At 32.6% G+C, this 17,784-nt stretch overlaps 1 protein-coding gene and 1 long non-coding RNA gene across 2 annotated transcripts; both read left to right on the top strand.

The window, feature by feature from the left end:
- The first annotated feature begins 916 nt into the window (after nt 1-916).
- LOC130938070 (protein NRT1/ PTR FAMILY 2.9-like) lies at nt 917-3,687 on the top strand. The gene is made up of 5 exons (XM_057867127.1): nt 917-1,221; nt 1,288-1,505; nt 1,851-2,410; nt 2,502-2,832; nt 2,925-3,687. The coding sequence occupies exons 1-5, from the start codon at nt 1,071-1,073 to the stop codon at nt 3,513-3,515; spliced, it is 1,851 nt and encodes a 616-aa protein (XP_057723110.1). The 5' UTR covers nt 917-1,070; the 3' UTR covers nt 3,516-3,687.
- Nucleotides 3,688-13,313: 9,626 nt separating this feature from the next.
- LOC130960232 (uncharacterized) lies at nt 13,314-17,592 on the top strand. Its single transcript, XR_009079039.1, has 4 exons — nt 13,314-14,020; nt 14,093-14,194; nt 14,275-14,420; nt 16,907-17,592. It is a non-coding gene; the product is annotated as an uncharacterized LOC130960232 (long non-coding RNA).
- Nucleotides 17,593-17,784: the final 192 nt, after the last annotated feature.

Here is a 17,784-nt window from a genome sequence, read left to right on the forward strand (position 1 = left end):
CATTTAAGTTTCTAATTTCTTTAAAATTTAGACATATTGATCCTTGGATTTAATTTGTCATATTTTCAAAACTTTCTCACATGTATATCCCTATCAACTAGGTCAGTATAATAGGAGTCATATTTGATTTTTTTCATTGAGTTTGATTGACCCAAGTGAATATGAAGAATCAATATATCCAAATTTTAAAAAGATAAAAAATTTAAATATATTTTTAAATTTTTAAAAATTTAAATATCTGCAAATCAAAAGATCAAAGATTTATTTATCATTTTTTCAATAAAATTTTATTAAAAATAATAAAAAAAACCAACAACACTAAATATATAATACAATATTTAATTATACAAATTTTTAGATTCCAACTTAAATTTCTTAATCTGGCAATGGATGTCTTGAGAACTTATGTTAGTAAAACATTACCCTTTGACTTTTTTTAGTTAATAGAAAGAAAATTTTTTTTAGGGAAAAGTGTAAATTTATCAAATTATTGTAGTTAAAGGGTGAGACCCACAATGAGAAGATGAGAACAAGGTGAGGCCCTCTCAAATCCTCCATGCCCCTCTTTTTTCATGGCTGCTAAATTGTCACCAAAATTTAAAGGAAAAAAATAGAATTATTTATTTTACATAATATACTAAATCGATTCATATTCTTTTTATTATTAGATAGAACGAAATCTTCAATTAGAGTCTCCCGTATTCTACTTTGCGTATACAGTAATATATTGATTAATGACAAATTGTTAAATAAAGTTTAAATTTAATTTTTGACCTATTAATTTAAAAAAAAAACAAGTATATGATATCATTCTTTCAATCGAAAATATAACGCAAAACAAAAAATAAAATAAAATAAAATAAAACTGCGCTTCACACCTATAAATTCATAACAAGCTACTGGGAAAATAAATTAAACACTGCTAGTGTCCAAAAGAACAGAAAGAAAGAAAGAAATAAAGGAATTACTTATAATAGCATGTGGTTTAGATCTCTCTCCATCACTTCAGAGCTTCTAATCTTTCCATCCTCATTCTTCTTTGGCTTTCTTAAATAGCAATTCCCATATCCATGAACCTTGTTGGCAAAAAAGAAACCATGGAAGAAAAAAATGAGAGGAAAAGCCTAGAAAACAATGAGAAAAGTGTGGTTATTACAAACCAAGACGAGTCAAATAACAAGATTACATACAGGGGATGGAAAGTAATGCCCTTCATCATTGGTAAGCAAGTCAAATAAACTTAGGTTAGCTTCTTTGTTACATTATTATTAAATCAAATTCATGCAGGAAATGAAACCTTTGAGAAGCTGGGAACAATTGGAACCTTAGCAAACCTGCTAGTGTATCTTACAACAGTGTTCAACTTGGATAGTATCACAGCTACAAACATCATCAACATCTTCAATGGTAGTGCAAGTTTATCAACCTTGCTTGGAGCTTTTCTATGTGACACATATTTTGGTCGCTTCAAGACTCTTGGATTCTGCACTGTTGCCTCCTTTCTGGTATTAATTTAATCTAATATTGTATTCATTTAAGTGTATGTAATACATACTTTAGGATTTGGATCCTCTAAAGTTTGAATTTCACTTTAGAGAGTAAAGTGTGATCTTTTACCCTTGAATAATTTCTCTTTTATATTTATTATTTGTCTCACCTATGAAATCAATTGTGAGATATCACACTTTACTCTCTAAAGTGAAATTCAAACTTTAGAGGATCCAAATCCATTTACATTAATTGAATTGAAATCACCACAAGATATATGTTAAAAGACCATATCAAAAATAAAGATTATACAAATTTCACTTTGAAACATGCATTTACTTCATGTTTGTATCTCCAAACAGGGCTTGCTTACCATACAACTAACAGCGGCAATCAAGACCATGCATCCACCACAATGTGGAAACTCTAGCACCATATGCGAAGGACCAAACGCCGGCCAAATGACGTTCCTACTGGCCGGATTTGCGCTCCTTATCGTTGGAGCTGCAGGGATAAGGCCATGTAACTTAGCATTTGGAGCAGATCAATTCAACCCAAACACAGAGTCAGGAAAGAAAGGAATCAATAGCTTCTTCAATTGGTACTTTTTCACATTCACATTTGCACAGATGGTGTCTCTGTCATTGATTGTGTATATTCAGTCCAATGTGAGCTGGGCTGTGGGGCTCGGAATCCCTGCCGGATTGATGCTGTTTTCGTGTGTCGTTTATTACTTGGGAAGCAAGTCATATGTGAAGGTTAAAGCAACTGGTAGCCCTGTAACTAGTATTGTTCAAGTGGTGGTTGTTTCTTTCAAGAAAAGGGGATTGAATTTACCTGATCAGGATCCATTGCTTTCACTTTTTGATTATATGCCTCCACACTCTATCAATTCCAAGCTTCCTCACACATGTCAATTCAGGTAACTAAGAGTAAGAGATTCTTCTAAAAAAGATACATAAATTTTGAACATGTCAAGTGATTTGTTCTGAAAATGTTGAGATTTTTAACAGGTTCCTTGACAAAGCTGCAATTGTAACCCCACAAGATCATATAAACCAGGATGGATCTGCATCTGATCCTTGGAACCTCTGCAGCATACAGCAAGTGGAAGAACTCAAATGCTTGCTAAGAGTGATCCCAATTTGGCTTTCAGGCATAGTCTACTACGTCGCACTCGTCCAACAGAACACCATGCTGGTGTTCCAAGCCCTTCAATCCGACCGGCAATTATTCCACTCCAATTTCCAGATCCCGGCCGCCTCCTACACCATCTTCACCATGCTTAGCTTGACAATATGGATTCCAATCTATGACAGGAAAGTTGTGCCTCTTCTTCAAAGGGTAAGTAATGTTAAAAATTATAACCAAGCCAGAAAGATTCTAGAACCTTTTCTATTCCTAGCAGTGATAACTATTTATCTTTATTGTAACAGGTAACAAAGAAAGAAGGTGGATTCACACTTCTCCAAAGAATGGGAATTGGAATGTTCATCTCAATACTATGCATGATAGTATCTGGTATTGTTGAAGAGCAAAGAAGAACAATGGCTCTAACAAAACCACTAGGAATTATGCCAAGAAAAGGTGCAATTTCTTCAATGTCAGGTTCATGGCTAATCCCTCAATTAGCACTAGCAGGGTTATCTGAAGCATTCACATTGGTTGGACAAGTTGAATTTTACTACAAACAGTTTCCAGAAAACATGAGAAGCCTTGCAGGATCACTATTCTTCTGTGGCCTTGCTGGATCAAGTTATTTGAGTAGTTTGCTGATTTCAGTTATTCATAAAGTGACACAGAAATCTGCAACTGGGAATTGGTTACCTCAGGATTTGAACAAAGGGAGATTAGATTACTTTTATTTCATAATTGCTGGTGTTGGAGTGATTAATTTGTGTTACTTTATAGTATGTGCCAAGTGGTATAAGTACAAAGGGGTTGGTGATGGTAACAATGATAACAGTAGTAGCATTGAACTTGATCATGTATCTAAAAAATATGAAAGGAGTGTTAATGGTGTTTGAAGGAAAATTCCCTTGGATAGAGGATGTGCCATAATATTTAATTTTTGGTTTAAGAAAAAAAAAAAAATAGAATGACAAATCTGGTGTTTTTCTTTGGATGTTTTAAGATGCTTTTATTGTAAACCTTCCAATTTATCAGAACAAAAAGATGGTATGGACTGATTCAAGTTGATTTAAGATAATGTTGATCATGAACTACTAAAATAAGGAATATTCCATGAATGATTTGTAGTTTTTGAATAGCAAATGAGGAATACAGTAGAGAGACAAAATAAACAAGACCTATATATATATATATATATATATATATATATATATCATGATTACTCTAAAAATGATTCAAATACTATTTTTATAATCCATAAGGATTATTTTAGAAATTATAATTTAAAAAAATTATATATTCATTGATTTGTATATCAAATTAGCAAATTTTTTATTAAAGAAATATATTATTCACTTATTTTTTATAATGTCATTCCACATGTATCATACATGAATTTTTGTCTTGTATATTTACAAAAATTTATATTAAAAAATAATAAATAACGTTATTAAACTACGATTGAGAATATTTATTTCTGAAATATGAGATTTACATTAAATAAATTTCACATTTTTTTTTATCGTAGAGAGTCTTGCATTATTTACATACAATACCCCAACTTTGCAAGAAAAACTAAATCCTAAAACTATATAGATAATTAACAAACGTGATAATTACCCATATGATAAAATTGATTTTAAGATTATTATTATGGGTCTTATTATGGTGATTGTAAGTATAATACCCACACTATATTGGTTTTAGGATCACTCACTCATATAAATGATGCTATCATATTTTTCATCTCTCAAACTCACTAACGCTCATAATACTAAAGAGAGAATTTCAAAACATACTCATTTCATTATAGAACGCATACAATACATAAGGCATGTGCCTTTATATAGGCAATGCTTCCTACTAAAATAATAATTTATGAATCACAAATCAATTTTGCAATGACTACCATGCTATGAGTTGTCTTCATGAATCTTCCTTCAACTTGCATTTATATAGTTTCCATAATCTTCTAGTTTCAATTCAATTTGATTTTGAATTTCTTTAATATTGTAGAATGTTGTAGTTGTGCTATTCTCTTGAATGTTCTTAGAAAATCTTCAAGTTTCCAATATTAGCTTCTAGCAATATCTAGCCAATTGATGATTATTGTATTCAACTCAAACTTTGTTTTTTCAATTCTTTAACCATGCTTCATGAAAATTCTAATCCATGCAAATTGATAGATAGCACAAGAAGTTTGTAGAATCTTGGTGATGAACCATGAACTTGTAACCATTTTGAATTCAAATTGAATTTTGTCTTTGACTTTTCTAAACTTTTGTTACTTGCATACCTCTTGATTTAATTCTCTAACATTGCCTCCCTTAAATAAAGCTTGTAGAATTAATCATTCCAAGCATCCTTTTCAACTTGTAAAATAATTCTGTCTTCAGTGGTTTTGTAAAGATATCAGCAACTTGGTCTTCAGTGGGACAGTACTCAATAAAAATTTCTTTCTCATTCACCAACTCTCTGATTTTATGAACTCGAATATCAATATGCTTCGATCTTCCATGGAATACTGGATTTTTGCAAAGTGCAATAGCTGACTTGTTATCGCAAAATATTGTTGTTGGAGTATTTTGTTTCTCGTTCAATTCCTCAAGAATTTTTCTTAGCCAAACTGCTTGTGTTGCACAACTTGCTGCTGCTATATATTCTGCTTCTGCTATAGATAGTGCTACTACTGGTTGTTTCTTTGACGACCATGAAATTGCACCAGAACCAAGATGAAATACAAACCCTGAAGTACTTTTTCTTGTTTCTATATCTCCGGCCCAATCACTATCAGTGTAGCCAACAACATTTACTTCATTAGTATTCTCATAATAAATTCCATCATTTAAAGTACCTTTAATATATCGAAGAATTCTCTTTGCCGCTTGCAAATGGTTGGTACAAGGCTCCTCCATAAATCTGTTAAGTGAGCTAACTCCAAACACAATATCTGATCTAGTCGCAGTCAAGTACCTTAGACTTCCAATCAAGCTTTTATAGTATGTGGGATTTACTGCTCTTCCTTTATATTCTCTCAACAATTTGAACTTCTCTTCGACTGGAGTAGAAAATGGTTTTGAGTGCTCCATTTGAAATTTCTTCAAAATATCATTTGCATATTTCTTCTGAGAAATGAAAATTCCATCATCTCTTTGAACCACTTTAATGCCAAGAAAGTAAGACATCAAGCCCATATCTGTCATTTCAAAGTGCTTTATCATAGCCTCCCTGAATTCTATAATTATCTTCAAATTGTTGCTAGTAAAGATCAAATCGTCAACATAAAGACACACGATCAAGATATCTCTATTTTCAATGAACTTGATATAAAGAGTATGCTCAAACGGACATCTTCTGAAACCATTCTCAATGAAATAAGAATCAATCTTCTTGTACCATGCTCTTGGTGCTTGCTTTAACCCGTACAAAACTTTCTCCAATTTATAAACTTTATCTTCTTTTCCAAGAACTTCATATCCTACAGGTTGCTCAACATACACTTCTTCTTCTAAAGTGCCATTTAGAAATGCAGACTTAACATCCATTTGATGTATCTTACGAATAGTGTCTAATCATACGAATAGTGTCTAATCTAGCAACAGGAGCAAATACTTCAAAGTAGTCGATACCTAGTTTTTGTTTGTATCCTTTTGTAACTAATATTGCTTTAAAATGATCAACTTCACCACTGGGTTTGTACTTAGTCTTGTAAACCCATTTTACTCCAATCGGCTTCTTATCTGTTGGTAAATCTGTCAGCTCCCATGTGTCATTCTTTTCAATGGCATGAATCTCCTCATCCATTGCTTTCTTCCAATTGTTGTCTTTTAAAGGCTTCTTCAAAGTTCAACGGCTCACAATCTGAAAATAGAGCAAAATTTATGATTTCTTTATCGGACGGATCGTTGTCATTGCCAACTTCATAATTTTCTAATCTAGCAGGTAGTCTCCGTTCTCTTTGTGATCTTCTAGATGATTCTGGTTGTTCAGTTGTGTCAGGTTGCCTTTCTTCTACTTCATCACATGTATTTGGAATTATAATCAACTGCTTTTCTGTCTTTGTGTTCCAGTCCCACATGTCTTTCTCGTCAAACGTCACGTCTCTGCTGATGATTACTTTCTTTGTTTCTGGATAGTACAACTTGTATGCTTTTGAGTACGTGCTACAGCCAATAAAGATACACTTCTCGCCTTCATCATCTAACTTCTTCCTTAATTGATTTGGTACATGGGCATAAGCAATACACCCAAAGACTCTGAAATGATGGATGGAAGACCGCTTTCCACTCCAAGCTTCCTCTGGTGTTTTATCATGAACACTCTTTGTTGGACATCTGTTTAACATATGAACTGCTGTTGCAACTGCTTCTGCCCAAAACTCTTTAGGCATTTATTTTGACTTGAGCATGCATCTGACCATATCCATGATGGTTCTATTCTTTCTTTCAGCAACTCCATTTTGTTGAGGAGTGTATCTAGTTATTAGTTGATGTTGAATTCCGTGTTGCTTAAAGTATTCTGAACATGCAAGATATTCTGTTCCTCTGTCTGTTTTGAGAATTTTGATTTTATAGCCACTTTGTTTTTCGATAAACGCCTTGAATGTTTTAAAGACATCACATGCTTCTGATTTCTGCTTCAGAAAGTATACCCATGTATATCTACTAAAATCATCAATAAAAGTGATAAAGTACCTGCTACCACCATTACTTGGAACTTCTACAGAACAGAGATCTGAATGCATAATTTCAAGTAATCTTCTAGCTCTCCAAGACTTTTCTGTAGGGAATGGATCTCTGTGCTTCTTTCCCAGTTGACAAATCTCACAAACACAAATGGGGATATGAATCCGTAGTAGACCAGAAACAAGTCCTTTTCTTGACAGGTAGTTTAGGCTAGAAAAATGAAAGTGGCCAAACCGCATATGCCACAGCCAGTTATCATCAAGTATCACAGAACTCATACAAGAGGGATTAACATGTTGAATTTTTAACGGAAATATTCTGTTTGAAGTCATCTTTGCTTTATCTATGAACCTTCTGTTGTTGTCAAACACAGTGCAATATCCACGATAAGTTATCATCTTATATCCCTTTTCAGATAATTATCCCATACTCAGTAAATTGTAATCAAGTTCAGGAGCATAGAAAACATCAGAAATATAACTCAGAGAACTATATTTCAATCTAATTGGTATGTGCCCTTTCCTTTAATAGGGATCTTTGTACTATTACCAAACTTCAATAATAGTTTAACTGAATCATCTAATGAAGAAAATAACTCCTTTCTACCAGACATATGATTACTGCAAGCATTATCCAAGTACCATATATTTTCATCTTCAGCACATGAATTACTTGTAAAAAATAAAGTCTAAGTATCCGGATTGTCATCAGTATTTTGATGCTAATTTTCTGCAACGTGTGCTTGATTATTATTCATCACTTTGAATCTGCAATCTACTGCTTTGTGTCCATATTTTCCACAATAAAAACAGTTAAAATTAGTTCATTCCTGATAAAAATTACCTCGACCTCTTCCTCGGTTGACAGGCCTGAAATTCGTTCGATCTCTTCCTTGATTAGGTGGTGTAAAATTATTGTAACTTCCTTGGTTGTAATTACCACGACCTCTACCTTTGAAACTTCCTCTACCTCTATTTTGAAAATTGAAACCACGACCTTGTCTTTCTTGTGTACGGCTTGATTCTGCAACATTGTTGAAGTTCACTCGGCTTTTTAGGGCTTCCTCAGTTGATTTTTCTGATTTCTCCAGTATTCTATTGATGTGGCTTTTCATGGTTCCTTGCAACTCTGCAATCGTCATGGTATCCATATTGTGTGACTCTAGTATCGTAGTCACCACATGGTCATACTTCATTGGCATGGTGTGAAGAATTTTCTCCACTACTTTGCTATCGGGCATATCTTCTCCATAGACTCTCATCTTATTGACAAGATCTGTAACACGAGTAAAATATTGCTCAACAATTTATAAGCTCGACATCTCGTACCTTTCATATTCTCTTCTTAAACACTGTAGCTTTGCTTTTTGAGCTTTATCTACGCCTTTGTATGACAACTTCAACGTGTTCCATGCTTCCTTTGCACTTTTGACATTTGCTATTTTGCCAAACACCTTATAATCTACTCCTTGATGAATTTAAGATAGCGCCAATTGATCTCTCCTCTGTTAGGCAGCATCTGCTCCTTATTGCAAACCCAGTTAAATGAAATTCCACAAGTTTTGGGCCTTCAAATGGGTAGACATCAAAGTCTCCCAATAACTATAATAAAGTTTTCCATCTAACTTGGGACCGGACCACACAATATTAAAAGTGTTTGCCATACTGACTCTATGGATAAACAACTATGTGAGAACTCTCTCACACCTCACAAACTCTCAAACACCAGGCGCTAGATTAACCTGGCTCTGATACCAAATGTAAGTATAATACCCACACTATATTGGCCCTAGAATCACTCACTCACTAACGCTCATAATACTAAGGAGAGAATTTCAAAACATACTCATTTCATTATGGAACACATACAATACACAAGGCATATGTGCGTTTATATAGGCAATGCTTCCTACTAAAATAATAATTTATGAATCACAAATCAATTTTGCAATGACTACTATGCTATGAGTTGTCTTCATGAATCTTCCTTCAACTTGCATTCATGTAGTTTCCATAATCTTCTAATTTCAATTCAATTTGATTTTGAATTTTTTCAATATTGTAGAATGTTGTAGTTGTGCTATTCTCTTGAATGTTCTTAGAAAATTTTCAAGCTTCCAATATTAGCTTTTAGCAATATCTAGCCAATTGATGATTATTGTATTCAACTCAAACTTTGCTTCTTCAATTCTTTAACCATGCTTCATGAAAATTCTAATCCATGCAAGTTGATAGATAGCACAAGAAATTTGTAGAATCTTGGTGATGAACCATAAACTTGTAACCACTTTGAATTCAAATTGAATTTTCTTTGACTTTTCTAAACTTTTTTTACTTGCATACCTCTTGATTTAATTTTCTAAAAGTGATAAAGCTATATTTTATCTTCACATGATGAACTTCATTGTTGTCGCACTCTCCAGTAGTACACGTTTTGCTGTAGAAAAAAAGTCTAAAAATCAATTAGGATGTCAATTTAACTCGATAAAAAATTTAATAGTCTTAAAACGTTTAGACTATTAAAATAATCTAATAACAAAATATATATATTTTTTAATTTTTTATTAATTGTCAAATAACTTTTATTTAATTTTATTTATTAATTGATTCATCATATATTATGTAATTTTAAAATTGACTTTTTATTTTATAAATTAGTATTCTATTAATCATTATTTATGTTCTTATAATTGTATCCTTAACAATTAAAAACAATAGGAAAAAAATAAAACTTTCATTATTAATTTGATTTCTAAACTTTCAAGTTCAGGATATTTTTCGTTGTTTTATCCATTCGATACCTAAACCATGAAAAAATTGTGTTTGTCGTTAATCCAATCGATTTAGGACTTGTTTGGGTGAATCTTTAAGAAAAGATCTTTTTTTGAGTTATCTTTTTTTAAAAGATCTTATAAAGAAGTAAAAATAATTTTATGTTTGGATATCTCATGTAAAAAGATCTTTTATCTATCAATTATGTTTGGGTATAACAATATAAAAGTATTTTTTTATTTATTTATTACATGCAAAACATCTTTTTTTTTAAAAAAAAAAGATCTTTTAAAAAAATATATAAATTATAACTTCTCAAAAAAGATATTTTTTTTTTTATTTTACTAGTGCTTTTACTTTTATTACTAGAAATTTGACAAACACGTTAAAAAATAAAAAAAGATATTTTTTCATTAAAAAAAAAATTTTTTAACAAAATAATGACACCCAAACATGCACTTAATTTGACACTAATCAATTATTAAGTAATAATATGTGTTAAATAATTCGACTAAAAATTAGTATTAATCGATAAAATGTCTTATGATTTCCACTTCAGGAAAACCACCATCCAAGTAATTATTAACACTGCGGAGAGGCTGAAGAAGAAAAATCACGGCTCTACATAAATCTTTCCTTTATCTTTGTTTTAATGCATATTTGATCCAGAGATTCCAGCATCTTCTTCAATTTCCTTCTCAACCTCAACAAAATTTTCGCTGTCAATTGCCTTTTTCCCCGTCAATTCTATCTATTTTGTTCATTCATTTTATTCTTTGTTCGCTTCTTAATGGTAATGCGAAAGTTCTAGAAAAAGATTCTGGTTTTATATTACGTTTAAATTAAAGAAGAACAAATTCCCTGTGCGCTTCTTGTTTCAGCAAGATTTGTATAGTAAGAACCAAAATCACCAAAACAGTCTTTCAATGAATTAGAAGCTATAACTTCAATCAATTGATTTATTTCTTCCACTAATTGAAGAGAGATTCTATGGGACTTATCTAGAAAATTAACATAACGTGTTGTATTTGTGTGTTAATTGTTAAGGATTATTGGAGGCTATTTTTTTAAATTAAAAAAAATTAAAGTAATATAATAAAATTTTTATCATAATACTTTATTATAATAATAAAAATTTTGAGAAACTTTTTAAATAAATAAATTGAATATTTTATTTATCAAAATATATTATTATAAAAATATTTATTAATTAATGTAATATTATTTATTTTATCTATATTAAAAACAAGATGTATATATATTTTGTTTACACTATAAATAAATAAATAAAATAATATAAACAAAATATTAAAAAAGTTTATTAATGTCTGAAATAATAAGAATAAGTAGAAAATTAATTAAATAATAAATATTTGATACTTTTTATTATAAAATTGTTAAAACATAAAATTTAGATGAGTTATGTAAATTGATTTTATTTTTTAAAATATTGCAAAGTAAACTATAAATTATGTCTTTTTAGTTATCCAAGAGTCTATCATAAAAATTAAATAGATATATAAGTATCTCATTTATACTTTAAATAAAATTGGCTAAAAAAATTAATATGTATCTCGTTTACATCCTAAATACGACAAAAAAAAATGTGGCTCTACAAGCGAGAAATTAGTACTTGGCTCTAAACTATTGATCTTATATGATTTTTTTAGCGTTGTTATTTGTATAAATATAATATAAGTCCTCGTTTTATTTTTTTATCATAAAAAATAATTAAACTTAAATAATTTGATTAATCATTATAAATTTCAATATAAAAGATTCAAGCATTAATATTTTAATTCATAAAATATATAAATTAATTTTATATTCATTAAAATTAAATTTGATAAAATTATTGAAATGATATAATAAATAATTTTGTTGAATAATTTTTAATTTTATTAAATTAATATAATTTTAATAAATAATAATTTATTTTTTTATTCATGATGCTGTTGTGAATATAGACTATTGGATAACTAACAAGATCGTATTTATAGTTTATTTTGGATTACTTTAAAAAGTAAAATTGATTTACATAACTCATCTAAGTTTTATGTTTTAACAATTTTATAATAAAAATATCAAATATTTATTATTTTAATTAATTTTATACTTATTATTATTTCAGACATTAATAGACTTTTTTAATATTTTGTTTATATTATTTTGTTTATTTTATTTATAGTGTAAATAAAATATATGTATATACATATTCTTTTTAATATAAATGGAATAAATAATATTACATTAATTAATAAATATTTTTATAATAATATATTTTGATAAATAAAATATTTAATTAATTTATTTAAAAAATTTCTCAAAATTTTTATTATTATAATAAACTATTATAATAAAATTTTTATTATATTACTTTAATAAAATAGTCTCTAATAATCCTTAACAATTGACACATAAAAACAGTATGTTATATTAATTCTTTTAGTAAACACCATAGAATCTCCCTTAATTGAATGGATAATAAAATCGATTCAATTGCACAAAAGTTAAGTTTTTTTTTTCACAAAATTATCGATTGTTATAAAAAAATTTTTAACTAATCAATCGATTTTTGGAATTGATTACTTTACGAGCAATTTTAAAAAATATTCATCACGAACCAATCGATTGTTTTTTAAACAATTTAAAAGAGAAAATTTTTAATTACTAACCAACTGATTTCTTTAATAAAAAATCGACTGATTTTTTACATATTATAATTTCTTCGATTTCAAAGATCGCATATGTAAGACCCAAAACCTTTGAAATGTCTTATTATGATCAAGTCTCAAATCATATAGTTATTTATAGCCTTAATTTCAGAAATTATTTTATTAAAGATAATTAAGGCAAGTTTTGATTTATTGAATTTGAGACGAGTTATGATTATTACCTAATTTTATAATTATTGGATTATTTTCTATATTCAAATTATAAAGTTGGCAGTTATGAAATAATAGAGATTTTATATGATTTGGACTGAACAATTTATATTTTAAGGTATTAATACTGCTGCTTTGGAAAATAAAGGACTTAATTATATTATTTCTAATTATTTGATTTGGGCTTTTTATTGAAAGTAATTTGTAAAAAATTGATGAGCAAATAGTATTTTCTATACACATCTAGTGTTGGATTAGAATTTATTTCTAATTACTATATTATCCCTATTTTTAAGTGAAATTACTAAAATACCCCTAACCCTAATTTTCAAAAATGCAAATGAAACCCTAAAGCCTGCATCCCAGCAGCCGAAACCCTACCTACATTCCCTTTCACCCACGGACAGCAACACCCATGGTTTCCCCTTCCACGACCGAAAGTAACAGAAGCAAAGAAGGAAAGGGAGACTGAGCTGCGGCGAGGAAGGGAGGAGGGAGCTCATCGCCGCCATCGCGCCTCACGGCGCCTCACCGCCGCAGCAGTCCATGCTGCCAGGGACACTGTCGAACCACCACGTTGCCACCGATTTGCCGCCGTCAAAGTTTCCTGCATCGCCATTGTTCGCGCAGAAGAGGGTTTGAGGAGAAGCAGTTGTCGCGCGCGAGCTAGAGGAGCTCATCCTCGCCGATCTGACGCCGTCGGGGTTACCGCGCTGTCGTCCTTATCAGCTCGGAATGAGAAGAACAATGGGGCTTTGTTTCTGCTTCCCTGGTTCGCCGTGAGTGGGTGACGTTTGGGAGGGAGAGGGAGTCGCTGTGGAGCCACGAGCTGCGCCGGTCACTGCCACGTCGCGTCGGAGAGGAAGGCTGAGACTGAGCACCGCTGGGAGAGAGGACAACGCGAGCTAGAGGTCCGGTCGCCGCTGTGCTATGGAGCAGACTGAATCGCGCCGTGCTGTTGGGGTTCTCACCGTCGCCGGAAACGGATTCAGGCCGCCGCCGGAGCTCCGGGCTGAGTTTCTGACACTTGAGACCCTGCCGCCATCGTGTGCCACCGCCGGTAAGATTTTGAGTTTGGTTTCTGTTCTGTTGGAATTCTGAAAAGGTTGTTAACGCCGCGTGGTTGTTACAGTTACCGTCACTGGTGTTTTTGCTCGCGATTGTCACTTGGGGTTACTGACGGAGCCACTGCCGGGTTGATAAGGAGCTGCGGCTGCTTCATTTTGTTATTTCAGTGAGTATTTCGATTTTCGAAAGCCCTGCGTTAGTTCTCTGTTCCGTGTAATAAAGTATTTGCGATGTTAATGGTTTTAGGAGTTAGAATCTGGTTTGATTATGCCACTTGTAGCTGTTTCTGCTTTCGAGAGAGCAAGCCGAGTCGGGTTCTGATTGCCGGTGATTTCGGGCGGAGCGAAAAGAGTTTAGTTGACACGTTTGGGTTGTGATTTTGGTGTTTTGAGGTAGGGGCGCTTTCCAAAAACTATGTTTTGTGTATTGGAATTATTACATATGGATACTGATGTGAGATATTGTGTATTTGGTGATTGTATCTGCCTTATGTATTATTTGTTTGACTTGAATGATTATGGATGTTGGTTTGGCTGAGTTGTTGTGCGGCTTTGTGAAATATAATGTTTTGAAGTTGATTCTTTAAAGATTTGAAATCTGAGTTTAATCCGCTGAGGATTGATTTGGTTTGAGTTAATTGTTTTGATGATTTGAAAAGTCGAATGTACTTTTGAATTCAGCCTGGTTTACTTTAATTGACTTGGTTTTGGACAAATGAGTTATTATTGAGCCATTTCTTTAAAGTTTTGGAAATGAGTTAAAACGCTTAATATTGAGTTGATTTTGAAATGGTTTCCTTGAGATACGCCACTGAGGCAGTTGTTGGGTTTAGCTTGCTTTGAATTGATTTCTGGTTTTGAGCTGTTGAAAAGGAAAGAGAAATGGTTTAGTTGGGACCCGAACCGGGTGGCAAAAGTCCAAGTTTTAGGGGAGGTGCTGTCGAAATTTCTACAAAGATCCTACTCTTGTTTGTAAAGTTATTTAAAAAGGGTTGGATTTTGAGGAATTGTATTATTTGATTTATTAAGAGAATATTTATGTTTTCAAGCTTAATTTATTTAATGAACCGTATACCTTGAGTTTGGCTTATTTAGAAATGAACTACTTTTACCATTTGAATCACTGAAGGGAAAAATAGTGTTCTAATATTGATTTCAATATAAAAAGGAGCTTTTAGTGGTTTTAAAGGAAACCAGACTGTTGATTTAGTAATTAAGCTTAAGGCATTTTGGAAGAGTTAGAAAAATGGGTTCCAAAAGGAAACCTGAAAGTGGTTTGATTCAAATGAACCGGTTCCTTTTCAAATGAGTTGATTTTCGGACCGGGTTGGAACTTGTGATTTTGTATGGTTCGGTTTCATAATAAATTCAGCTTTATTTACTTGAGCCGAGAATCTATGATTTTAAGAGTTTCAATGAATCTTAAAGAATTGTATAGATTGACCTTCCCTAAAGACTTGGAACTTTGTCGGGAAACTTTTGTTATAAAATTCCATTATTGGATGGGTGATTTTGAATGCTTTGAAATAAATCCTTAACTTGCCATGGTTTTGGAAGTTTTGAAAAGAGAATGCCGAGAGTGGCTTTGTTTTAAAAATGGAACTCACCTTGAGTAAATTTTGGCTTATGAGCCTGAGATGATTTGAGAAATGAGATCTTTAAAGCCAAGGCTGAAAAGAGTTGAAATTTGATTTCAAAGTGAAATGGCTTGAGAAAAGTGATTTATAGCTTAAATGCCGGTTTTATGAATTTGATGATGTTGAATATGGAAGTGCTGTTTTGTTATGGGCCGGAAAGGCTGTGTATGATTATGAATATTGGCTGGTTTTGGATTGAACCGTGAGCCGGAATAGTTGTGTATGATATTGTTTTATGGCTGATTGCCGAATGAGTTGTGGGCCGTATGGCTGACTATGAATTATGAATTTAAGCCGGATGGCTGAGATGGATGTTGATCCATGGTTGGAACTGAATGAATATATGCTTGAGGTACCTGGGTAGTAGCAAGGGTTGTGGTTTGTCCCACTTGCTCCGGGTCAGAGACTGTGATACCTGGGTAGTAGCAAGGGTTGTGGTTCGTCCCACTTGCTCCAGGTTAGAGACTGTGACGCCTGGGTAGTAGCGGTAGTAGTGGTGATTCCACTCGCTCCAGGTTGAGCTTTTAAACACCCGCCTAGGTAGTAGCCGCAGTAGTGGTTATTCCACTGGCTTTGGGTTGAGCGGATAGTAGCAAGGGGGTTGTAGCTCAAACTTACTTGCTCCGCGATGGGTGTTTTTGTCCATGGTTAGCTACCAGGACGTGTCGGGTTGGCTATATAACCGACAGATGATATCATCAGCCACTAGGGACAGGCATGCATCATATGCATCTATGTGACATTGTTTGGGTGTGCATATTATACTTGGTTTGCCTATGTGATTACTTGTGATTACCTGCTACTTGTTCTACTTGCTGTAACTGTTTGTTTGTGCTTGAACTTCCTATCTGTGTTTGCAACTGGGGCTCTGTTGGTTTGTGGTGGATTGGTTGTGGTTGGATTGTTTGGGCCTAGGGCCATGGTTGAATGAGATGGACCGATTGTTGATTTCGGTTTTGTGGTTCTGGTTTGGAATAAGATATGAAAGGTTATTTTGGTTCAGTATAGATAAACCTTTTTGAAATGCTTTGATGTTTTGAGAATTGAACAGTTCCTCTTTCAGAAAAGATTTCTGACTTTACTTTCATTGTAAACTGTTGTTTTTGAAAAGAGGCATAAGATGGTTATTAATCACTGGTACGGTTTATCTTCATGTATCCTATTACAGTAATTCCCAAAAACCCTCTACTGAGAACCCTTTCGAGGATGATGTTCTCACCCCCTACATTTTTCCCCTTTCAGGATTTGGGCGCAGAAGTTATGAAGAGTTTAATTATTTGTTATTGAGATGCTCTGTATTGCTTTAGATTATATATTTATGTACCCTCGCCTTTATCTTGATATATTCTGTGAGAGGGATAGGAATTGTACTGGATAATGTTTGTAATATTATTTATATATATGTATGTATATATATATGGATGTACTCTTTATGAGTTTCTGTAAGTTGTATGGTATGTGTGGATGTACGTTGTATGGCGAAAGTGTTTTTGGGAATGGTATTGCGGTTTAAAGTTTTTAAACAGGCTCATATTTTAGTATTAAATAGTATAAGTGTCGTCGTAATGTCCGAGCTATCAGAGTTGCGCAGCCGGAAGCGTGAGCTTTGGTAGTTAGGGTGTTACAGCATACCTGCCAATTTATAAACGATGATCATTGCTGCAAAAAAAAAATTGATAATCAATTTATTAACTAAGGACTATTTAACAATTATTAAAATACTTAAAAAAACATATTTTGTTACTAGGACTATTTAATAGTTCAGACGTTTTGGGACCATCAACACTGGAGCCAGCTAACTATGGCAAATACAATGTAGGCAGCAACAAAAAAGGTCCAATAATATGAAAAACCACTCCACACCCTACCCAAACCTAAACCTAATTTCACTTTTCACTTTCATGTACAATAAAATTAAAAAAATAACTGCACACCCACTCTCCTTCATCTTCCACTTTTACTCACGTTGTTACTCTGGATCATGCGGTTGCACCGCCGCCTCCCAACCAGTGCTGACAACTCTCTCACCACAACAGCAAAACCGTGTGTCATCTCACTGGCAACAATGACCACAGCCCCCACAAAAGGAGTCCCATGCGTCGTCACTGTCTCGTGCAACT

The sequence above is a fragment of the Arachis stenosperma genome, chromosome 1 (genome assembly GCF_014773155.1).
Source record: "Arachis stenosperma cultivar V10309 chromosome 1, arast.V10309.gnm1.PFL2, whole genome shotgun sequence".
NCBI lineage: Eukaryota > Viridiplantae > Streptophyta > Magnoliopsida > Fabales > Fabaceae > Arachis > Arachis stenosperma.

What these genes read in the sequence shown, in the direction of transcription:
- LOC130938070 (XM_057867127.1), top strand. Translation starts at nt 1,071, where the DNA reads ATGAACCTTGTTGGCAAAAAAGAAACCATGGAAGAAAAAAATGAGAGG. An exon ending in AGTAATGCCCTTCATCATTG is followed by an intron (nt 1,222 to 1,287) that starts GTAAGCAAGTCA and finishes AAATTCATGCAG; the next exon opens with GAAATGAAACCTTTGAGAAG. An exon ending in CCTCACACATGTCAATTCAG is followed by an intron (nt 2,411 to 2,501) that starts GTAACTAAGAGT and finishes GATTTTTAACAG; the next exon opens with GTTCCTTGACAAAGCTGCAA.